The 24987-nt window shown below is 40.0% G+C and overlaps 2 protein-coding genes across 2 annotated transcripts in view; one reads left to right on the top strand and one right to left on the bottom strand.

The window, feature by feature from the left end:
- The window catches only part of LOC111142049 (phospholipase B domain containing 1), a 51428-nt gene extending 32217 nt beyond the window's left edge, over positions 1–19211 (top strand). Inside the window, exons 7-11 of the mRNA XM_022494982.1 lie at positions 11550–11750; positions 11855–11995; positions 15864–16049; positions 16671–16777; positions 18913–19211. Coding sequence (XP_022350690.1) covers positions 11550–11750; positions 11855–11995; positions 15864–16049; positions 16671–16777; positions 18913–19095 — 818 coding nt within the window. The 3' untranslated portion in view covers positions 19096–19211. The remainder of the gene's footprint in view (positions 1–11549; positions 11751–11854; positions 11996–15863; positions 16050–16670; positions 16778–18912) is intronic.
- Positions 19212–22104: 2893 nt separating this feature from the next.
- LOC111141985 (activating transcription factor 7 interacting protein) overlaps positions 22105–24987 on the bottom strand; it is a 121104-nt gene continuing 118221 nt past the window's right edge. Inside the window, exon 15 of the mRNA XM_022494888.1 lies at positions 22105–24522. Within this exon, the coding sequence (XP_022350596.1) occupies positions 24103–24522 (420 nt within the window). The 3' untranslated portion in view covers positions 22105–24102. The remainder of the gene's footprint in view (positions 24523–24987) is intronic.

The following is a 24987-nucleotide window of genomic DNA, read 5'->3' as shown; positions in this document are numbered from 1 at the left end:
ACCCCTGCAGCCTCTGTACCATGTGCTCGGCAGTCCTCTGCGGAGGGCTAGGCCTGGCCCTCACAAAGGCTTTGGAGAATCTCACTCCACGACACAAACAGACCTTTGCCACAGTTCTCGTGCCCCTGTGAGGTAACTTCCTACTCTCTCAGGCCGGTCTTTAGCCAAACAGATACACCTTGTGAGACAGGGGCTGGCCTTCTGGCTCTGCCCACAGGCTTCTCACCTGTCCTGCCCATAGGTGGGGGTGTGTGGACAGTAGGGTAGCATCAGTGCGGGAGGAAATCACATTCTAGGAATGCAATGGTTACAGCATAAGGAGTCTAAGGGAAGACGGACACAGAAGGAAAATATGTTGACATACGTTTGTGCTATAAAATTCTGAATGGCAGAAACAAATTGTCATTCCCACTTAATATTCTGGGTAAGGTTTGCATCTGGAGTCGTTGTTAACAAGAGCAGTAATGATTTTTTGAGGGAGTTCTTAGTGTTCGACAGCAACATGACAGACTGCAGACCGGCAGGTTCAGTAAGTAAATGGTGTCAGGGAACGGCACAGACAAAGAAATCTACATTGTTTGAGTACAGACAGGTTACAAAGAGGCCTGGCTTTATGAATAATAACAATATTGCCACCCTTTTCTCGTGGCAGGTGACACATAATTATTCAGGAACAATGCACTTAAGGAATGTACAGAGATGGTACCTGGACGCTTTAAAGAATCTTTACACGCCCCAATTGGAGGATAGATACCCATTATTCTAAAGCTTCAGTTATAAGTCCCTATACTTCATAAGGGCCTGTGAATTTTGCAGTTTGCCTCTTCATCAAATTGTTTATATAGGCAGGAGCCCTGCAAAAAATAAGTCACGTAGGGCTCTGAAAATTCTAAAGAAGGTAGCCCTGGATAACCTTGCTCTGGAAGCATCCCATCGGTTTTGAATTGCCGTGGTCTGTTATACCGAACAACTGAGGAAGGTAAAAAACCGACGTGAGCCCTCCGGCAGGGCAAAGCCAACTGCTGATTCTGGCCCCACAGTCACGAACCAAGACAGTAAGACAGAGAGAGAAATCCCACAGGGAATGGCATCACTACAAAGGTAGCTAATACCACTGTATGAAGACCTCATTGCAAAGGACTACTGATTTCGATTACATTGAATCTTTAAATCAGTTCAAAGTAAATCGACATGTCGGTGATACTGAGTCTTTCCACCCACAAATATCGTATCTATGTTTAGGTAGGTCTTCATTAACTTGAGCAATGCTTTGTAGTTTTTCATTATAAGGGTCTTATATACCTTTAGCATTTTGATATCAAAATAATGTTTGATGCTACTGTAATCAGAATTGATATTTTCTTCCTTTTCAAGTGGTTCTTTGCTTTTATAGTTTAGCTGTTGCAAAACTATAAAATTAAACAATACAAGCCACTCCAAAAACTAGAGGCTTGAGATCAAAACAATCATTTAGTATCTCGTGGTTTTTGTGGAGACCAGGAATTTAGATTAGGGCACAGTGAGGATGGTTTGTCTCTACTTCTCTGTGTCTGGGTCTTCAGCTGACAAGGGCTGAGGGACTGAAAGCTATGATAGCTTAATTGAAGCCAGAGGATTCACTTCCAAGGTCACTCACTTACGTGGTTGGCAAGATGGTGCCGGCAAGTTGGTTCCCCTCTCCCTGGGCCTCTCCACAGGACTGCTCAGGTAACCTCACGACAAGGTGCGTGGCTCCCCGCAGACCAAGTGATCCAAAAGAACAAGGCAAAAGTAGCAATGCCTATTATGACCTAATCTCAGAAGTCACACATTGTCACTTCCACTACATTCTATTCATTGGAAGCACATTATTGTGATCAGCTCACAAACAAGGAAAGGAAATTCAAGTCTATCTTTTAAAGAGAAGAATGGCAAAGAATACATGAAAATTTTAAAACCATCACAGTACAAAAATACATTTTTATTTAAAAAAAATATTTACTGTTTATCCTGGGACTTTTCTACATTCACTTGTCAGTTCTAACAGCTTTTCTGTAGATTTCTTGGGATGTTTCTGTATACGTAATCATGCCATCTCTGCGTAAAGACAGTTTTACTGCTTCCTTCCCTTGTATGTCTTTGTTTTCTTACGTGATTGCACTGATAAGACCTCCAACACAGCGCTGACTGGAAGTGGCATGAAAATCCTTTGTTATTCCTGATCTTAGGGGAGAAGTATTCAATGTTTCAGTATAAAGTATGATGTTTGTTGTAGGTGTTTGGAGTTACCCTTTATAAGTTTAAAGAAAATCCCCTCCCTTCCTATTTTGTTTAATGTTTTTGTTTAACACATTTTTGTGAAATTCTCAGCTTCTATGAAAAGAATCATGTGATTTTTCTCCTTTATTAATATGGTGAGTTCCATGGGTTGATTTTCAGACATGAAACCAGCTTGATATTCCTGGGATTATCCCCATTTAGTCATATTATTCTTTTTATTTATTTTTTATTCAACTTACTGATATTTGGTTAAGAATGTTTTCATTTATATTCATGAGAGATATTGGTCTGTGGTTTCTTGTAATAGTTTTGGTGTCTTGGTATACCCATCCTCATAATCTGAGTTTAGAATTATTTTTTTTTTCTTCCATGTTTTCTGAAAGTGTTTGTGTAGGACTAGCAATATATTTTTCCCTTTAATGTTTAATAGAATTCATCAACTGAGCCATTTAGGCATGGGTTTTTTGTTGGAAAGTTTTTAACTATGAACTCAATTTCTTTCATTGATAACAGGACTATTCAGGTTTTCTAACTGGTCTTGAGCCAGTTTTAAAAATTTGTCTTTCAAAGAGTTTTCATTTCTTTGATGTTATCATGTTTATTGACATAAAGCTATTTATAGTATTTTCTGTGAGCCTTTTAATGTCTGTCTGTAGGATCCATAGTTAAGTCCCTTTAATCATTCATGATACTATATCTCCTTTTTTGTTATTCACTCTAGCCTGAGATGTGTCGATTTAACTGATATTTTCCAATAGCCAGATTTTATTTTCATTGATTTGTTTCCTATTATTTGTTCATTTTTCCTCCTCATCGATTTCCATTCTTATCTTTATCATTTTCTCTCTTTGTGCACTTAATCAACTTTTTTTTCCCCTAACTTATTGAGGTAGAATCCCAGGTAATTTATCTTTCTTGTTTTCTACTGTAAGAAAATAAAACTATAAAACTTCCTTCTAAGCACTCCTTTTCAGTGCATCTGACACATTTTGGTGTGTTTTGTTTTCATTTTCATTCAGTTTAGAATATTTTATGATTTCTTATATGAATTCTTTAATCCATGACTCACTTGGAAATGTATTGTTTAATTTCCAAAAATTTGGAGACTTTCCAGATACCTCGCTATCTTTTTTTTTTTTTTTTTTAATTCAATTCTGTTATGAGTAAACTGTCTTTCCTTTGAGCTTTCCTGGTACCCAATGCATTTCTTCAGAGCCCATATTCATATTCTGTATTCATTTACTCCACATTTACCCTGTGCTCCCAGAGCTAGCACATAAGCCTTGCAATGATTATAATCATTAAATAAATATTTATGGAAGCAAAAGAGGAAGAAAGAGGGAAAGAAAGGAAAGAAAAAAAGAGAATGGGAATTAAAAAGAGGGACACAGATAATGGGTGGCACACCCCCGTGTGGCCATGGCGGGAACTGCAAGGGGGAGAGAGGGGTAAACAAAATAATTGTTTGCTCCATACGCCATACTGCTCTCTCTCTTACAACTTTGATTTGAGAACGGGAATCCAAGATGTTCAGAAATTATTATTGAGACATTTCAGATGCAGTCCTGTGTGTTCAGCGCAGACGTTGGAGCTTGAATCTCCTCCTTTGTAACCTCCCTGATTACAAATGACTTGAATTGAACCCACCTAGTTTTAGTGGATTTAGGCAGCACTCAAATTTTAAATAAATTGCTATAAACTTGTTTGTGCTCAACTTGTTATTGAAATTAAAAAAAAAAAAAAACAGCATTTGTTTATTTCCTACTTATGTGCCTTCCCCTGTAACTGACACTAGGATAAACATTTGGTGTGTGGGATGTCATTTAATTTTCACGAAAACCTCACAAGGAGGGTATTGTATTTGTATTTGTATTTAAAAAAAAAACAGTTCAGAAAAGTCAGGAACATGCTCAAATCACAAACATGCTCATTTGAACATGCTCAAAATCACTAGACTCAGGTTGGGGATTGAATTCAAACACTATATCTGACTATAACTCTCCCTTGTTGTTTGTTGTTTCAGAAATGGTTCAGTTTGCTTTTAAGTCAAAGGGTTAAAACTGAAAAAAAGAGCCCTGAGCTCAAAGACCCTCCCAGGCATGCCAGGGGGTGGAGCTCTTGCAGGGAGAACAAAGCTGGGTTCTATTCAAAGTGTTTAAACCCAGGATTCCCGTAACAATGATTCCCAAGAGGCAGAGTCTTCACGCTTAATTTTCTGTAAGTGAGGTTCTCTGGAAGGCACTTAGGGTGTCTCATCAAGCCTGTGGGGGGCCCCCTTCCTTTGCATAACATCCAGGCATTCCCTCACTTCCCTAAACACATGTATACACACCCCTTCGACCTAAAGGTTCCCAGGGGAGCTTGCTAAAAATGCAGATTCCAAAGTGTGTCCATAGACATTCTTATTCAGTTGGTCTGGGCTGGAGCATTTGTAGAAAACATGCCAGCAGGTGATTCTAACACACGGGATCCAAACCCATCCACTAAGACCGTGGCAGTTCTATACTGGTCTGTAGCAATGACTTGGCTCTGCTTTTTCTCATAAGAAGTTCAAATCCTTGAAAGTAGGTACACAGGAAGAAAGAAGAAAGAGTCTCAGAGCTCCAAGAAAATGTAGTTGCCTCCCTCATAATCCATAATGTTATTACCTTCATAAGTCACAAAATTGCCTACCTCGTGTACTATAATTACTTGGACTAATTCCGTGTTAGCTCTTTTATCTCACATACTTCCATCGTCAGGCTGAAATAGACACAGTCTTCCAGTTAATACATGCCAAGATTTATGTCTTCTGCCTCTTAAAAAGTAGAACCAAGGGAAGAAAAGAAATGAAAGTAGAACAAGGGCACCTGTTTTGAAGGATTGTAGATAGATCTTACAGCACTTCATTTCTGTTTTCTAAAGCACCTTTTTTTTTGTTCTCTGCCCCATCCCGGGACACTGATGCCTTCCTTTTCCCAGGCTACACCTCTCTCTTCCCCCACCCCTGGCTCAGGAAATTTCCTTCTTCTATCTTAGACATCTCACCTTACTTTCCATACTTGTTGTAAGGTGATTCCCACCCTCCCCCCGCCCCCGCCCCGCTCCACCCTGTTTAAACCTGCACCTCCCCATGACTCACTCTCTTTTTCATTGTTTCTACTGTGTTTGCCCCATTGCAAGTGTCAAGTGTTGTCACCATCTGCAAGACAACACACCTGTTCCCATCACATTCGTCAGGCATAGGGTATCGTGGAAAAGGCCTGTGCTCAGGGTCAGTCTTAGAGTTATTCCTGAAAATGCTGTTTATCCCCTTTAAATAGCTGAGTAATTTTTTCAAAAATAGCTCATCGAAGTGCGATGTTTGCGAAGACCAGATGATGGCGTCCATCCTTCTAAAGCAAGGCATTTGGTGTATGGTGGGTGGTGAGTCACCACTATCTTCTCTTTCTTCCTTAGATTTCACACTTACTTACTGAGCACCTAATAGGTGTCAAATCCTCCTCTTGGTGCTGGAGTGAATAAGACAGAAAAAGGCCCTGCCCTCATGGATCTTACATGCCCTGGGATAGATGGAAAAGAAAACAGGAAACAAATTAATATAAAGTAAATAAGATGTTAATTTGTTATTGAAGAAAAACAGATTTTGTTCTGATGTGGATGATAACAATGTTGATGAAAGACAATGCCGACTTCTCTGCAGTCACCCTAAATAGTCTTTGCGAGACCTACTCATTCGCTTATGGGGACCATGGCAAGACACTCTGTCTCCACAGTATGGTTTCCTGTGCCTAAACACACAATAGTAAGAATCCTCCACGGATCACAGTCCTACTGCAGGATTAGGCAGAAATGGGCTCAATAAATTCTTCCTCGACTGAAGAATAATCACTGGAAGGAGAAGTGGAGATGGATTGCAACCAGTTAGAATCTTGGCGGGAAGACAAGCAAATAAATGCCGCTCTGGAAGGTGGGAAGACGTGAGTCCCTGGTTGAGCAGACAGAATGAATGGCTGTAGGATTTTGTATCCTGGGATAACAGGTAGCCCCACAGGCCACCCTTAGTAAGAGTGAGGAAGGAGAAGAGCCGTCCTCTGCAGGCAGCGGCCATAGAGCAGGGGTTCTGGTGGAGGCTCTAAGGAGTCGGGGGGACTGGGGGATGTTGAGGAGGCCGTCGGGGCATGAGCCTCTTGGAAAAGCTCCTGAGGGAATTCTGATATTAGTCTCTGAACTGGGAATTACTGCACAGAGCTTGGGATATCCTCTGTGTGTGATACACACTTACTGACTGGTTGCCACACTGGCTTAGAGAAGGCAAACAGCCTGGCCCAGACTGGTGCTCTCCATGGGGCAGAGAAGTGACACTGTCTCTTTTCAGTAATGGGAAGAAGCTAAGCAGAAAGGCTGAGAGTATGGTACAAAGTTACTGTGCTTTCCTTTGGAAAGGAAGACAAGGAAGGCAAGAGAGTTCCCCAAGTGTCATACCCACCGGTGTTAAACGGCATTCAGACCTTTCAAAACAAAATATGTGGTATAATTGGATTATTATTATGATGATGATGTCAGTTGGCTTTTTCTATATAAAAAATAACCTCCAAAACTTTGTGGCTAGAAACAATATGTAATTCCTATAGCTTTTGAGTCCACAGGCCAGCTAAGTGGCTCTCTCTGGACACCTCAGCTGCTCAGGTTCATGCATCCGTGGTTGTCTGTGGAGTGGGTGTGCCACTCTGCTGACGTTCGAAGAACTCCCTCACACATTTAGGGGTTGGCAGCCTAGAGCTTGACCTTGGCTGGGATGGTTGGTCCTCCTCCATGTGGCTTCTCACCTAGAGACCAGGCTCAGCTAGGCTTCTTTACAGGACATTACCAAGGTTCCAGGAGAGGAAGCAGAAGGGTGCAAGTTTTCTTGAGGCCTAGCCTCAGAATCGGCCCACTCTGTTAGCTGAAGCAAGTTCCAAATCCAGCCCAGACGGAGGAGACAGGAAATGGGCGTCTTTTGATGGGAGATGCTGCAAGGTCACACAGCAGAGAATATGGAGGGCTGGCATGTGTGTGAAGACATAGCACAGCTATTTTTATAAACATGATCCATACTCCTGGTGCTGAGTTGTGTGTTATCTATGCTCTTGGTCAACACTGGTTCTACTCTTTAGGGAAAAGAATGAAGGTGTTTGGTCTTCGGAGCTTTACAGCCGCTAATTAATGCAATACGGAAATGGGCGTGGTTTAAATGCACCTGACAGGATAACAAGGCTACGTTTTTTTCTGGGTTATACTAAGCGATAGGTCTAAATGACATCCGAGGGTAGTGGTCTCTGTTTATTTTTGTGATTCAAGCGATTTAAGTCTTGAGATTTATTAACTGTCAGGGTTCCTTTTTATTTCTTAATTAAATTCAGCAATGAACAAACTATGAAATGTGATTTGCAGGCTGGCTTTCATATTTGAGTGTTTCACTTCCTCCTGATCTAGAATTGCCTGCCTTTCAAAGCTGCTAGTGACGGATAAAGGCAAGAATATAATTCAACCCTGGCAAAGAACATTTCTCTTGGAGTGTTTCACGACTTTGTCCCCACTCGGCCTTTTCCTTTTTATTTCATCTTAAACTCTAAACTATAGAATTAACCGTCTTAACTGGAGTTGATTTGCAAGCCAATTCATTCTCTTTGTTCCAGAACTCTGGGTGTCCTACATTTTTCCATCTGTAATAAACAGTCTTGCTCTTGGGCAAACCACGGCTTCTTACCTGTTGGCCGTAGTCACTCGCACATATTAAAGAACGCTGCCCTCTTGTGTTCATAGCGATTGCTACAAGGAGTGAATTAGCAAGTTTATTATGCCAGAAATGTGACATTCCAGTCCACGGAGATCGTCTACCAGGAAGCTTGCCCAGGGCCGCCAAGTATGGTTGTACAGATTGAACACTGCAAAATGAGCCCAGCCCAAGAGGTGAATGAATGGTCACTGAAATCCATCCCATGCTGCTTGTGAAGCCATGCATCCAATGTCCAGGCTATGTCTTCCAAAAGTAGATGCTCTTGAAAATTTCATTCAAGGGCGCCATCCACTCATCAATCCTTATCCCACCTGGAATATGCAAGCTTCTGTCATTTATACAGATTTCTAATAGGCCAGTGACAGCCTTGGGGAAGTTCATTATGAGTTGGTTGGACACTGCCCTCATTATGTTAATTTCCCACTCAGAAATTTCCAGAAATTAAAATTATACCATTAGCGCTGAATGACATCACTTCGTCCCAGGTTATCAGAGGAAGGGAATAAGGAACAGAGAGATAAAATAAGAAGGGCCAGATTTGCTCTTTGCAATGCAGAGAATTCAAATGCAGGCTTTCTGACTCCCATTGCAGCTCTGAGGTCTTATCTTTAGCTTGGGGTGATCCCATTATCTGATTGCACCCTACCTGTCCCTACCAGGCCTAAAGGAAATGCGCAGTAGTTTGTTCACTGAATGAATAAATGAATGACTGTCCAACTACATTTTCTTTTTTTTTTTTTTAAATTTTAATTCTAGTGTGTTAACATTAAGTGTTATATTAGTTTCAGGTGTACAGTATAGTGATTCAACAATTCAATGCATTACTCAGTGCTCATCACAAGAAAAGAATTCTCATCACCTCTTTTACCCATGCCCCCCACACACCTCCCATCTGGTAACCATCTGTTTGTTCTCTATAACTAAGAGTCTGGTTTTTTGTTTATCTCTTTATTTTCTCTTTGTTCATTTGTTCTGTTTCTTAAATTTCACATATAAGGGAAATCATATGGTATTTGTCTTTCTCTAACTTAATTTGGCTTAGCATAATACTCTTTAGCTCTATCCATGTCATTGCAAATGGCAATTTCATTCTTTTTGATGGCTGAGTAATATTCCACTGTGTGTGTGTGTGTGTGTGTGTGTGTGTGTGTGTGTGTGTGTGTGTGTGTACATATATTATATAGCACCTCTTCTTTGCCATTCTTCTCTCAATGAACATTGGGATGCTTACATACTGGCTATTGTAGATAATGCTGCAATAAACATAGGGAGCGTGTATCCCTTCAAATTAGTATTTTCATATTCTTTGGGTAAATATTCTGTAGTGCAATTCTTAGATCATAGGGTAGTTCTATTTTTAACTTTTTGAGGAACCTCCATACTGTCTTCCACAGGGACTACACCAGTTTGCATTCCCACCAACAGTGCACACAGAAGGGTTCCTTTTTGGGGTTACTGGGTAGCTCAGTTGTTAAGGGTCTGCCTTTGGCTTAGGTCATGATCCAGGGTCCTGGGATCAAGCCCTATATTGGGCTCCCTGCTCAGCAGGAAGCCTGCTTCCCCCTCTACCCCTCCCACTGCTCGTGTTCCCTCTCTTGCTGTCTCTCTCTCTGTGTCAAATAAACAAATAAAAATCTTTAAAAAAAAAAAAAAAAGGAAGTGTTCCTTTTTCTCCACATCTTCACTAATAATTGTTTCTTGATTTTTTTTATTTTACCCATCCTGATTGGTGTGAGGTGGTATCTCCTTGTAGTTTTGATTTGCATTTTCCTGATGATGAGTGATGTTGAGCATGTTTTCATGCATCTGTTGGCCATCTGGATGTCTTCTTTGGCCAACTGTATTTTCGATGTTTCTTTGCCTCCACCTCCCCAAACTTCCAGCCTCCTATGCCACATCTATTGCAGCTGTACATCTTTATTCATACCTGTGTTGCTCACTGCTCTCTTCTTAGTCAACTTTTTTTTTTTTTTTTTTTAATTTTAGAGAGAGAGCACAAGCGTGAGTTTGGGGAGGAGCAGAGGGGGAGGGAGAGGGAAGGAAAAGAATCTCCTGCAGAGTCCGCACTGAGCACAGAGTCCTACACCAGCTAGATCTCCAACCATGAGATCATGGCCTGAGCCAAAACCAAGTGTGGGTTGCTTAACCAAAGGAGTCCCCAGGTGCCTCCTAGTCAACTCTTATACAAGCTTCCAGACTCAGTTCCAGGTCTACTTCCTCCATGAAGCTTTCCTCCTCCTGCCTTCATTAAGCCTAAAGAAGGACAGCCATAAAGGCTGAGCACGGGGGTTCACCCTTAGTGGAAAGAGCGCTGGACTAAGTCAAGGACCTGCACCCTAGGCCCAGGTCTGCCAGCAGCTGGCTGTATGGTCCTGGAAAGATGCCCTCACCTCTCTGCGCCTCATCTTGTCCTTCCCGATTACAAAAGCTTCAGATACATTGGTGTTTCTCTATGTGTGGCCTGCATAGTGCTGGTGAGGTGGTATTAGGTGGTTCGTGGGCAAGTAATTTTCGCATGTCAGTAGAAATGTATTTGTTTTAATGTGTTTTCTGAGGAAAAAAAAAAAAAAAGGCCAAAACATTAACCTTATGGTTCCTCGGATATTGTTGTATGTGACAAGTTAAGTATTTAAAGTTTGGAAAGAGTACATTTAAGGAAAAATAGTAAATAAATTACAAGTGATCAGATATGGCAGAAATGATAAGGTGGTATAAAATGGTGTAAGTTTGGGAAGTACCAGAGGAGCTTTTCACCTTGGCCTCTTCTAACTCTCTCACTGGGTCCTTCTCTGATGTTTCTTCACCACTGACAATTCGTCCTTCATGACTCATTACTGATGACAGTATATCCTCTCTCATTGCTAGAGCTGTATGTGATAATACTTTGATTTCTACCACAATCACACAGCATAAAGCACAAAATAGGCCTTTAAAAAAAGACTTGTGGCTTCACTGATTTTTCCCGTATTGCTGCCAACACGTATAAAAAGCGTTGCCTGACCCAGAGTGGCAAGATCCTAATTTCAAAACCATGTCTACTTATGTAAATGCAGACGTTTTTCCTATTTCTAAAAATCATGTAGACTCATTATGTAAAATTTGGAAAATATAGAAAAGTGGAAAGAGAAGAAAGAACACATCCATAATCTTATTATTCAACAATGAACCCTTTAATCCCCCTCCCTAATTCTAAGTTCTCCTGCAAAATCCTAGTTAGTGGGGATCTATTTCTGTTTATCATTTTGGAAAATCGGAAAGAGTCCTGATTTAATATATTTTTATCGCCCAAATTATAAAATCAAAAAATATCAATAGGGAATCTAGGGTCAGAGGTCCATTGGCACGTTTTTATAAGGAGCTGTTAAATAAGCCCTACAGAGGTGAGCCCAAACCAAGAGAGGCTACTGCAGATCAAGGATCATAATAACTGATACTCTGCAAAATGCATTGTTTATGCAAAGTTCTATGCTAATAATGTTGGTTGAATATACCAGCTAGATGTATGCTGATTGTATATTTGTCTCTTCTGCAGGGTTTTTGGAGTCTCTGGATGACTTTTACATTCTTAGCAGTGGTTTGATATTGCTACAGACCACAAACAGTGTGTATAATAAAACTCTACTAAAGCTTGTGGTACCACAGTCTCTCCTCGCATGGCAAAGGGTCCGTGTGGCCAATATGATGGCAAATGATAGCAGGCAGTGGGCAGAGATCTTTTCAAACTACAACTCTGGTAAGTGGCCCGGCAGAAGAGTTCTTAGACATGTACATGTTCAGATTTCGAGTTAACCAGTAGAGCCGCACCCATACCCTACTTCATGTCTCCCAACATTTCAGGCACCTATAACAACCAATACATGGTCCTGGACTTGAAGAAGGTAAAGCCGAAGTACAGCCTTGACACAGGCACTCTGTACATTGTGGAGCAAATTCCTACGTATGTAGAATATTCCGACCAAACCGAGATTCTACGGAAAGGTACTGTCTTTATGCTAGAAGTCTGGAAGTCCGATTAGTCTGAGTGTGTATGCCTGTGTGGTGGGGAATGTGTGGTATGGGGCTCTATGATGGGCAGGGGTGTACGACGGGGAAGAAGGGATGGGAAAGCCATTGCTATTTACACTGGGAAAGAGCTCCCAGCTTCAGCACAACATGTAAAATCTGCACCTCAAACTCCTACATGACGTCGTATAGTTGGGGACAAAGCCAGGCATTTATGGGCTTAGGACTTCTCATCACTCTAACATTACCTTATCTCCTGGGCTCCTGGGTAAAGCTTTTAGTCAAACTCAGCAAATATTTACAGAAGTGCTTCCTTGGCCCAGGGATTGGAAAAGCATGGCTGCAGGTTACAAATTCCCCAACCTTTAGAAACAGTCTAGTGAGGAAGCGAGGCACGTAACCAGCCCTTAGAACCCAGAACAGGAAGTGCAGTTATAAAGTCTGGGGTGCCTAGCCCAGGGGTGGGCACGGTCAGTGGGAGGATCAGAGAAGGCGGGTCTGAAGGGCAAGACCAGAGCCCCAACATTTGAATCATGGGTTTTAGAGTGACACCACTTTGATTTGAATCTCTGCTCCTCAAAATCTCGGGCAAATGATCTACTCTCTCCAAGCCTCACTTTCTCCGTCTGTGAAACACTACATTAGCGGTACAGTCCACAATCACTTATCTGTAATTTCGAAATCTCAAAAAAATGTCTTGTTTTGTTTTTTTTTTCCTAAACTTAGTACCAAAATATGACCCGACCTGACCTTTTGGTAGCAAAACTACCCGTTTGGCAATTCAGTAGACTTGAACTGTTTAGTCTTTATTTCCTCTCCTGTACATTAAGAACACTGTACATTAGGCTCCAGAGATTCCAATGCCTCTGATTATGAAGTGTTGCCCACAGACACTGCAATGTCATGTGTGATATGCACACCCCACTGCTGTTCTGAGATCTGCAAAACCCTGAGTTCTGAATGATCTGGCCTCCAAGTTTTTGGATGCGGGAATGTGGACCTTTCTTTTCCAATTTGGATGCGGGAATGTGGACCTTCTCTTTTCCAATTTCAAAGTTGTCTTGAGAGTGAATTGGGATAATTCTTGCCAATTCTTGAGCACACTGCTGACACAAAGCAAGCACTCTTACTTACCTTGCATTGAACACAGTGTTTGGCACACACAACATATGGAAGAGTGAAGATGATGTCTGAGTCATGGTTAAATGTCAGAAAAGAGCTCAGCAATTTGACAAGGGGACAAGGTCAAACAAATGGAGGCATGAAAACTGTGTTGTGATTGAGAGACTGTTAGCTTTCGAGACAGCCAGAGGAAGGGCTCTGCAGTGGAAAGTGGTGGTGAGTGAAAAATGGCAGTTTTTGAAAAGGGAGAACAGACTGAGTCAGAGAGAAGGCAGGAGACTAATTAGGACACTGTTGCAATAGATCAGCTGATAGATGAGCAGAAACAGAATCAAGGGAAGATATGGACCCCCGGAATCAGGGCCTGGTCCGCTCCCAGGTCCCCAGAGATTTTATAATGACGCCAACCAAATGCTCATAATACGCAGAAAACAATTAATAAAGATGGAGATTTCAGTTGCCAAGCAGATCAGATACCGCTCAATAGAGACGTCCAATCATTGGCGGTCACGTAGTTAGGACTGCCATTCAAAACTGAGAAGTCAGCTGTCCGATCTTGACATGGCCTGGCCCATCCAGATCATGAGAGCCCGATAAAATTAGCAGCCTCAAGAGGGAGATGTGTGTTAAAGGGGACAGATTATTCATGGCCTTTTCTTCTTTGGACTGCGACTGATTATGGAATGGCAGACTCAGGTTCTTTGCGATCTTATTCCTAGATTCCATGAAGAAATCTACCCTGAGACTAAAAAAAAATCTGATGCTGATCTGTTTGTAGTTGTTTTGCTGAAGGTGGGAAGAACAGAGAGTTAAATTCATTGTCCACTGTATACTAGGCACTCTTTTCAGCCTTTTACTTACATTCTCTTGTTTGATCTTCATTAATATACTTCCAGATAAGTTGCACTGTTACCATTTTACTATAAGGAAAGAAAAACTCAGAAAGAAACATGTGATTTGCCCAAATACTTATGCACTATCACACAGCCATTAAAATAAAAGACAGGGGTGCCTGGGTGGCTCAGTGGGTTAGAGCCTCTGCCTTTGGCTCAGGTCATGATGCTCAAGCCCCGCATCGGGCTCTCTGCTCAGCAGGGAGCCTGCTTCCCTTCCTCTCTCTCTGCCTACCTCTTTGCCTACTTGTGATCTCTGTCAAATAAATAAAATCTTTAAAATAAAATAAAAAGACAGAAAATTCTACAGACGTCCTGGAATTTGGAAGCAGCTGTGGTATATTGCTGGAAGCCTTTTGGTCAGAAAGGAGGCATTGGACATCTCTGAACCTCTGTTTCGTTCTTTATAAGGAGGGATGATAAGGCTTATATACATCATTAGGTTGTTGTGACATAAGATAATCTATTTCAAATGCTTTTGTAAATCATGAAGCTTTAGGAAAATGGGAAGTGTAAAGCAGCCATTTTGATTATTCATTTGAGCTGCATTCACATTAAGAGAAGTAGTTATAACAGTTAATATTCATCTAATGCTTATCAAGTATTAGATGCTATTATAAGCACTCCATCTGTCTGAGCTCGTTTCATGCTCATCATCATCCTTGTAAGGTAGGTATTTTCATTGTTCACATTTTATAGCTGAAGAAACTGAAGCACAGAGAAGTTGAATAATTTGTCTAAGGTCACAAACCTAATGAAGGCAGAACCAGGCTTCAGATCCAGGCAGTCTAACCCCTAAGTCTATATATAACCTAGATATACTATAGTAATGAACATGATTTTAGCCTGTCAGTTCAATATTGTCTTTAATCTCAGTTCTTCCTGATGCTGGCCTGTGTCTTGTCATTTTTTAAAATCTCTATAACCTCACCCCTGAGTAGGGGATCCTATAAAACAGTAAAAAGGGAGAAAGGCAGACAAAGGCCAAGACAATGTGGGGGATGGAAAATGAATCCTGAATGGTGGAGGAGTCCCACCTGTGTTGACTAATCTGTAGACAATAGCCCAGGCCCCCGGAATCTGGGCTGTTCCTGAAATATTGATTGTACTAGAGCTGTGTCACATGTCTGATGCTTAGTGACGAACGTGCTCTATGGCCTTGGCACACCGTGAAGCTTGGGATGAAGCTAAGCCTTAAGGAATGCTTACGAAGAAGTTAAAGCCTGCTGGAACCTTAAAGATTATCTCCAATCTCTTCAAATTTTGGATTTTTCCTTTCCCGCTCCATTAAAAAGAGCAAATAAAGTGAAGTTAACTGCCTGAGACCTTGTGATTCAGCCCTGAGCCTAGAATTCAGATTTTCTTAACTTTAGGTACTGTGTTCTTCCACTGTCCCATGATTAGCACCTGGCCTGCTCCCTGTTAGAGCCACACTGTGAAACTATCTTTTGGCGTTTCAGGAACCAGGTTGACTTACACCAGCTCCCCAGACAGCTCCATGTTTTGCTTCATTTTATTAATCAGATTATAAATTATTTTTCTGGTTAATATATTGCTTTAAGAATTTTGGGTGAAAACCAAAGAATTCTGATCCTCTTCTTTCCCTAATGGAACCATCTAGAGGTATATTGATTCTGTAAATTTAAAAGGATCAGTTTGAAGGCCAGTGTTCACATTCAGAGCTTTATTTTCATTGTAATGTCATTTTATAATCACACATCTGTGCTGATTTTCAAAAGAAACTATCATTAATGACATCTCTTTTGTTCCATCTCTCTTTTCTGTCTCCCTGTCAATCTCACCCTTCCTTCCTTTCCATCTGGAACCAGGATATTGGCCCTCCTACAACATTCCTTTCCATGAAAAAATCTACACCTGGAGTGGCTATCCAATGCTAGTTCAGAAGCTGGGTTTGGAGTTCTCCTATGACATGGCTTCACGAGCCAAAATCTTCCGGCGTGACCAAGGGGACGTGACAGATATGGCATCCATGAAATATATCATGCGATACAATAGTACGTAGCACATTTCTCAAGAATCATTCCTCAAAACTCCTTTTCTTCCGCATGGATAAAGAATCCATGTAAGTTTTCCCACGTAAAGAATCAATCTTTGTACTAGAAGGAATTAAAAGAAGGTATTTGGTATTTGGTATTCAATCAATACTATACATATTTTATACTCAACAGATAGGATTTTGTCCTCTTTTATAAAATGATAGGGAAGAAGATTCTATAGATTTTTTTCACTGAAAAAAAACAGCATGTGAAACACAGATAAAATAACCCATACAGAGTACTTTCTTTTTACCACTCCCCCTCAACCCTAACACAGGTTTTCTTCCAAGGACAGAAGCAGCTGATAAAACAAAAATTATTGATAACCACTTTATTTTTGATGAACAATATCAAATTTGTATTTATTTTGTTGAAGAATAGTGATGTACATTTAGCCTTTATTCTCTCTCTTCCATCCACTCTTCACTGTTCAAGGTTCTTGAGAGCGGCTGAGCCAATGAGGCCACTGGGGTAGACTCTGATTATCTAGACTTGCAGAGACTCAGAAAGCTTCCTGTGGGCGGGTGTATCTCCAAACAGCCAGTGCTCACCCTCTTCCCTGTCACTCTTTCCTCCCAGATTATAAGGAAGATCCTTACAGTAAGGGCGATCCCTGCAATACCATCTGTTGCCGTGAAGACCTGAACTCACTTAACCCAAGTCCTGGAGGTTGCTATGACACGAAGGTAACATGCGAACTGACTTTTGAATTTAATTTTTACCTGCACCTAGGTCTGTCCAAAGGCAAAGCTGCATAGATTTCTGTGGCCTAAAGCACAATATTGTCTCTGACCCTAAGTTCAATTCAGTTATCAGCTTTTGCAGATTCTGGTGGTAGGTCTCATTGCCTAACTTTCATGCCTTGCCCTGCCACTTAATAGAAAATTCCATAATCTTGGCATATTTGTTTCCTTACCTGTAAGATGGACATAACAGTATTTTCCTTATGGGATTATTGTGAAGAATAAATATTAAATGTCAATGTTGCATTATTTGTAAGTGTACACCATCATGAGGATGGTGATGACATTGATGTCTTAAGTTTTACCAGACTAGCCCAAAGTCCAAAGAACCTATTATTGGGAGCAGTGTGATTTCACATTAAACAGGAATTGAATTTAGCTGGAGGAACAAGTTTACTGGACAAGCACTAAAGGGTTTTCGCCATGTTAGAATTATTAAGTGCTGTAATGCATCACCTAATATAGATAATAAATGGGTATTACTTATTTGCAGTGGTGGGCTGAAGCCAGCTCATAAGGGCTGTGAGAACCAGTTGTTAAAATCAGATGTGGACAGCTTGAAATCAGCCATGGAGGAGTATTTACACTATGCAAATCAGCAAACACTACAAATCAGGGTCTTTTTTTCCTCTCAGAGAGCTGGTCATTAATAATTTTCCTGGAGACTACCAGATTTGGGGTGTCCGAGGGTATGAGTTAGCCATGTGGTTGGTGGAAAAGAATCATTCTGACACGTCCTTTTGCATTTCTGGTTTGGGCATGTCTCTTTGTTTGCACTTTCATTCCTAAATTCTGGAAGAAATCAGTTAGAAGTGGAGTTAACTGTTAAGAATGCTGATCCCCCTACACATAATTTTTTCTATCAGCCTAATGCCTGAAAAGAAGATGCTTCAGAATAGTCTAGTTCCTACTCAAGCTACTTTTTATCCATATGATACCAGAGCTCTAGCTTTAATGACCCCCAGTATGTTGTGTAAAGTAAAATTCAGTGGATATAGAGAGCCTGACACACACGAAACCCTAATGAATGCTTATTTCTTATTAATGGTGTTTGCAAACATTCGGTAAAGTGTGTAAGAAGTGTTCTAGCCATTCCAGAATACACAGAGAATTACCTCTGCTGCCTTGCCTGAGAGAACCTAAGCCAACCTTCCATCTGCCAAACTTTACTTTCTTCTGGAGAGAGGAATCTGCCAATTTTTCATCAAAAGAGTTTAAGGATATATTTAGCATTTCCCCTGAGTCATTTGGGATATATGGAAAATCAGAAGTTATGAGGTATCTTTTTCTTTTTCCTCTAAGGTTGAGATCTGCTGCTATCCAGTGTTTAGGTGCTTTTGAGAACCATGGACCTTGTTTTTTTGATATTTTCTTCTACTTTAAAACTCTTGTTACGGGGTGCCTGGGTAGCTCAGTCAGCTAAGTGTCTGCCTTCTGTCTAGGTTATAATCCCAGGAGTCCCGCATCGGGCTCCGTGCTCAGTGGAGAGCCTGCTTCTCCCCCTCCCTCTGCCTGCTGCTCTGCCTGCTTGTGCACTCGCTCGCTCTCTCTCTCTCTCCCCCTCTTGTCAAATAAATAAATAAATAAAACTTGATTTCCTAAAAATAAATAAAACTCGTTACTGCCCTGATTAATAACAACTTTTGTTGAAGAAGGTATCTAGCCACTACTCCAAGCATTTTCTCTCATTAATCCTTGTAACAACTCTTCTATGAAGTATGGTTATCAAAATCCTTTCACAAATAAGAAAATGGAATCCCATAGGGTTTTTTTTAACAAGTTTTGGAGCTAAAATTCTGAACATGAGCCTTCTGACTCCCGATCTCACATTTTTGGCTACATTAATGCACTTCTACTCAATTCACATCTGAATACCAATGTTATGGAAGAGCATGTTGTGGAAGCTTGCAAAATTTTATTTTAAAAGGGGGCTAATACTGTGACTTTGGAAAAAGAGCAGGACCAAAACAAACAAACAAACAAAAAAACAAAAAACAAAAACAACCCCACAAGGAAAAACAGGAATCTAGTTTTTTCCAAATGGTTTTCTAAGATGTCCCTCTCCTTTCTCTTTTCAGGTGGCAGATATCTACCTTGCATCAGAGTACACAGCCTATGCCATTAGTGGTCCCACAGTACAAGGTGGCCTCCCTGTTTTTCATTGGAACCGTTTCAACAAAACTCTCCACAAGGGCATGCCAGAGACCTATGACTTTGATTTTATTACCATGAAACCGATTTTGAAACGTGACATAAAATGAAGGAGGGAGTTGAGGGAATAGAAGGGAATAGAGGGTTGCAAATAAGATTCCAAAGGCACTATTTCAGCTATGTTTTTCCATTCAGAATTAGTCTTAATAAAATATGTTAAATTCAGCCTGCTGCTTTCATTTTCTGTTGATTTTGCAGGGTTTTGTTTATTTGTTTACAACAAACATTCACTACAAGGTGACACACTATAGAAGAAATACTCTGGAAAACAGGAAAATAAATAATACCTGGCTTTAGCATACAAGTTTATATATATATACACAAGATGGTACAGCCGAAACTGCTCACCCAGATCCATATTCTCCTTTCATGCCTGGCACATGGACTACGTCTCCCAGGTTCCCCTACACAGCTGTGCCACGTGATAGGGTTCTTGCCAAGGAACCTGATACTAGTGTCACTTCCAGCCTGGCTCCTAAGAACCTGTCCTCTTCCATGCTTTTTATCCTTCCCTGGGCTGGATATACTTAATGACAAAGCCCTAGGGGATGGTGGAGCTTCAAAGGAACCGCTAATAGAAATGCAGTTAGTGGTTCTTCTGGTCATTAACAAGCACCAGCTGAGTCCTTCTATGGTACAGACTAGGCACATAATATTATCTTAATGTGGTCTCCCATCAGTTAAAAACAGCACATCTAATCTGGGAGCAACTCTACGTAACAACTTCTCTTTCAAAGCTAGAGAACTGTATGTGGTTTGAGTGCTGTGGTATTGCCAAAATGGGTTAAATAAACCATATTATACAGTATAATGGGTGATTCTTAACGAGGTGAGAAACATCCATAAGCAACACAAGGGCTGAGAATAATTAGAATGAATCAGAATACTCAGAATGTTAAAAACCCAGTAGTTTATTTCAAAGTATAAATTTCAGGCTTGCTGGACAAAATCCCACTACAGTTAACACTTATACAGACACCACTCTACTGTACATTTAAAAAAGAAAAAAAAAAACCACAAAACCTTCAAAATCTAATAAAAATAGGGCAACTCACTATAGCCCAGTTTATATTAGACATTAGGAAGGTCTTACATTGTCTTATTATTTACACTTTCAACTGCAATAAAGAAAAATCAGGATGCAAGTTTCCTACAAAGGATTTATTTTTGTATTTAATTTTGAAATGGCTGAGAAAATAATGAAGCCAGGATCCCAAAAAGGTGTTTGATTGCCCAGTTACCTTATTTACAAACAAAACAAAAAAACAAAACCCCCCAGCATTTAAGTATGAATGATGGGTACTTAGCTGACTCTACAAATAAAAAAACAAAAACAAGAACAAAAACCTTATGTAGCATGATAAAACTATTTGAAGAAGACAAAACGTGTCTTATCATTCCTCCCCATTGGCTGGCTCTAGGGGAATGCACTTTAGGAATTAGATCTAAGTCTGCCACACTAATGAAAACACTTCATGAGGTTGTTCTTTTTGTCCAAAAATTTTAAAAAGTGGGAGAGGGGCATCACTCAGTAAATAGTAAGGGAAGGGAGAATCCTGCACTGATTTTAGATAGAATTATTTCCAACAATCCAATATTGGGGCATGGTTTTTCTGGAAATTAGAATAAAGCAAGTCAATGACTGGCCAACAAAGAAATTAAAATAATGAATAAATCATATGATTCTGAAATAGCCCAAGAAGGAAAGTTGGGGAGAACACTTGGAAGGTCTCTGCAGTACTCTAATGTGTTAAAATCACAGTGTATCAAAGTAAGAGAAGAGGATACCACAGGCATTGTTTTGTTAATCTTGTACAGTACTGGAAAATTTGTGGAACAAGATAAATGCATATCATGCAATATTAACATTCACCTTGCTGCATAAATAATTTGGAAAATGTAAGCAGAAGAGCAAATGACAAAAACTAAGTTAACACTTACTCAATACAGTAAGAGAACTGTATAGTGCAGCCTGCCTGCCTAAGGAATTTTGCAGACAGGTGTACCAAAAATTCGAAATTCCTTGCTTTTGGTCACATTTCCCAATGAAATCTTTCATTTATTATCCAGCAATGGGGGTGGGGCAAGTGGGAAACACTCTCTGTGAGGCAAACAGCATCCCGATAAAATGTACTTTTCAAGGAAGAAAGCTGTACTCTTCACTTCTCTCATGAACATCTACTGTGTAGTACAGTAGTAAACAGTACACAATATTCTGCATATTTTAAAGTGAGTTCAGGGAAACAGGGATATAGTTACCTCAGAAAGTTAACAGTTAACAACAGATGTTGTCTTTGTATTTTATAAATTTACTGGCAAGAACGTAACTTTAAAAAGAGGCTTACTCACACTTAAAACAGGGTGAAAATTACTCTGATAAAGTGCAAAACAGACAGTAACAAACATCACCATTATCTTCAAATGCCATATGAACATCCTATACTTTAGGTGGAAATATCAGAAGCTTTCAGGATTTCCAATAAGGCAATACTTACACAGGTAATGTCAGGCTTAAACTGTAGCAGACTTGCATTCCCAAAATGGGATAACCAAACTTATCTGTAATACTTTGTGAAAAGGTACCATGGAGTGTGAACTGCTACAATATAGTCTTGCAATCTCTCTCCCAAAGGAAATAAACCAAAAGTCAGAGCTCATCAACAAAACCTGTCCAAAATAAATGCCTATAGTTCTAGCCTAGCACTTCTCAGTAAATTCAGTATAGCTGTTGCCTATAAATCCCATGGCATGCTAATTTGAGGAGAGCATCTCATAATACACACTTTCCTCAAATAATTACACTCTCTCTTTGTACCTTCCTTCCACCATCTGGAATAAAAAGTTTTATTTTGGTGTAGTAAATGTATTTTTAGGGTTACCATTTGAGAACTTATTTTTGTTTGACAGAAGACACAGTATAGGCTAAAATGTATTTTCATTCTACTGGGCTTTCTTCACCTGATTATATAATGCTATGAAAGCTTTAAAAAAAAAAAAAAGATTAGTGAATATAAACAAAAACATTCACCAAGGAAGTTTTTCTAGGCTAGATAAGCAAATTGTCATCACATGACCATAAAACCGGCCAATAAAGAACACTTTTAATTGAACACGGGCTTTCCATTCTGTAGACAGGAATGATCTTGAACACATGATCAGCGACGCAACCATTGTAGATAAAAACATATACACATGCAGATATAGAGAGGTGTTCATACACATCTAGAAGATTATCAATTTCTCCCTTTTCAAATTTTCGTTGGCATGACACTGACAACTTCTTTTACCATCATTGTTAGTCCTAGAATGAGTAACATCTACGTTAGTTGGTTGGCAAATTGGATTCATGAAAACTTCAATTCTCATTGTGGTCTCATTTTCTGAAAGTGAAAGGAAGGTTCTGGAGCACTTACATTTTGGCAATTTGTAGGCTTTCTTCAGCATCAATCAAACTTTACACCTAATGTGACAATATACTGACCAGTGAAGTCTCTAATGAGAGTTTCTTTACAGCATTACTGTAATGCTTCCCATTACAAGCTACCGAAGTTGCAAACAAAGCAGCATTAATAAAAGGGATAGCTCCCTCCTATAATCCCAAGAAAAATTTAAAAATGAATTTATTCTCAGACTTGAAAAGCTATTTCACAAACTCCATGAATTTCTTTCAAACTATTCCCAACCATACTCTCATCCCCAAACTTATCCCATCTCTCCTGCCCTAAACTACCCACACCTGAACAGCTACCTGATACCAGTAAAGCTGGCACTCATACTGAAAATCCATGATCTAAACGGAAATTGATTAACTCTCAACAGGAACAGAGATGCACAGAAAGGATTACCTAATTGCTACATAAAATAACCCCAAAGGATATACTTGAAATTCTGTCCAAAGTTGACAGAGGGTAAATCAGACAAAACTTGGCACTATCAAAACAAAGTTAAAAGGTTAAAACAAACAAACAAACAAATGATATGAGAATAATAAGGAAATAAAACTTTCCCTTTGATATTGTAGCTCACTGTATTTTGTGAATTTTACTACCTATGAAAGAATACTATACTTTGGGTGATAAAGTGAACTAGCACTGTTTTCCTAATCTTTAACACAGTATGGAACATAAATTCTACAATATGTTTGAAGGACAATTTTCTTATACAATATGGTCTTTCTTCTCTTAGTCCATTTTATACAGTTAATTTAAATAGTGACCAAACATAACAGCACTTATGTTCTTAGAAGAAAAGAGTGAGTCCAATTTTTAGAGTTAAATTTAGTGATCCCACTGGTAAGAATATCCCTAAAGCCTTGGTTTAAAATTGACTTGAAGGGAATGTGCTATATTTAGTAGAGATGAAGGAGAAATGAAGGGCAAAAGGCTGAACGAGAAGATCAACAATGGACAAATGGTCATGTTTATTTTTGTAGTTAATCTTTAAGGCACAAAATAAATGTAAGAGCCAGATTAGGAAACAAGGGCCAATGCAGATCTTTTTCACCTAATTAACAACCAAGAAAAGAAAAAAGATGAACAGATCCTTTCCTGTGTTCAAATTAACCTATTTTAAACTATTTAACCATTTTGCTTTTTTTTCTTTCTTTGGGTTTTGTTCAGATTCAGTTTAAGTCATTTAGTATGAAACTACAGATCCCTCAGAAGCAAATCATGCCACATACCATACCTCGGATCCCTTGATCTACTTACTTTATACTTGAAGAGAGGTAAATGTGAGAATGGAAATGGGAGATTCCACTGCAGTAAACATATAAATAGGGAAAAACACACATAAACACCCACACATATTCCCCAGCCTTAAAACTAAAGCAAGGTGCACATTTACATTTCAAAACCTTGAAGTTTCAATTGTCCAGGAAAAGATTCTTGCTTTATGGGCTATTTATTTTACTTCTGATTATAAACAAATGTAGTGTATATACACATCTGTCCAAGAAATCTTGCACAATGTGGATTTTACAATGGATATCATGCACAAGATTAAAACAAGACCAAAAAGTGGAACTCAGAAAGAGGAAGCGATAAAGGCTCCAAGGTTTAACTGCTCTGGGAAGAAGAGATCACATCTGTTGACTGAGGATCACAGAAAGGTCCAAAACGTCCATAAATATCCTTGGCTCGTACTGCAAAGTAGTATTTGCTGCCAGATACAAACTGGGTGAGAGTGCATGCCATGGGCAAGGGAAGTGCCTTTACTTCGCCAATCTTTTTCCACTGTGAGGGCACAGTGGCACTGGGTTCCTCATGGTAAGCGTAGAGATGGTAGCTGTCAACAGTGGCACAGCTTCGATCTACCTCCAGGACACTCCAGGACAGTACAATGCCATTTTGACTCTGAACTCGTGCTAACTTCAAGTGTGGCTTCTGAGGCAGAGATGTGCTGGCAGCTTCTGGGGGCAGACGCTGTGGCTGTGGGGCTTCTGGTAAGGGTGCTGGGTGTACAGGGCGTGGGGGCTCCTAACAAAAGAAGAGTCCTATTGATTTAATAATGATCACAGAAAGGACTATTTCTGAAGGCTAGAACTAAAACATCCTGGACATCACTATTTCTGAAGGCTAGAACTAAAACATCCTGGACATCATTCAGAGAGTTACCCTTTTACATCAAGAATACTAAGAAATACCAAATACTATACCACATTTGGCTAGCTCCATTTGATTTGTGACCAATCATGCTATAAACAATGGTGCTGAGGTGATTCCATACTTTACATTTAAAATATTAAAGCTTGGGGCACTTGGGTGGCTCAGTGGGTTAAAGCCTCTGCCTTCAGCTCAGCTCATGATCCCAGTGTCTTGGGATCGAGCCCTGTGTAGAGCTCTCTGCTCGGCGGGGAGCCTCTTCCCCCTCTTTCTCTGCCTGCCTCTCTGCCTACGTGTGATCTCTCTCTCTCTCTCTCTCTCTCAAATAAATTAAAACAA

The sequence above is a fragment of the Enhydra lutris genome, unplaced genomic scaffold, assembly GCF_002288905.1.
Source record: "Enhydra lutris kenyoni isolate GAN:26980312 unplaced genomic scaffold, ASM228890v2 scaffoldscaffold7, whole genome shotgun sequence".
Classification (NCBI taxonomy): domain Eukaryota; kingdom Metazoa; phylum Chordata; class Mammalia; order Carnivora; family Mustelidae; genus Enhydra; species Enhydra lutris.
Note: the sequence above shows the minus strand (reverse complement) of the source record. Positions and strands in the feature narration are given on the sequence as shown.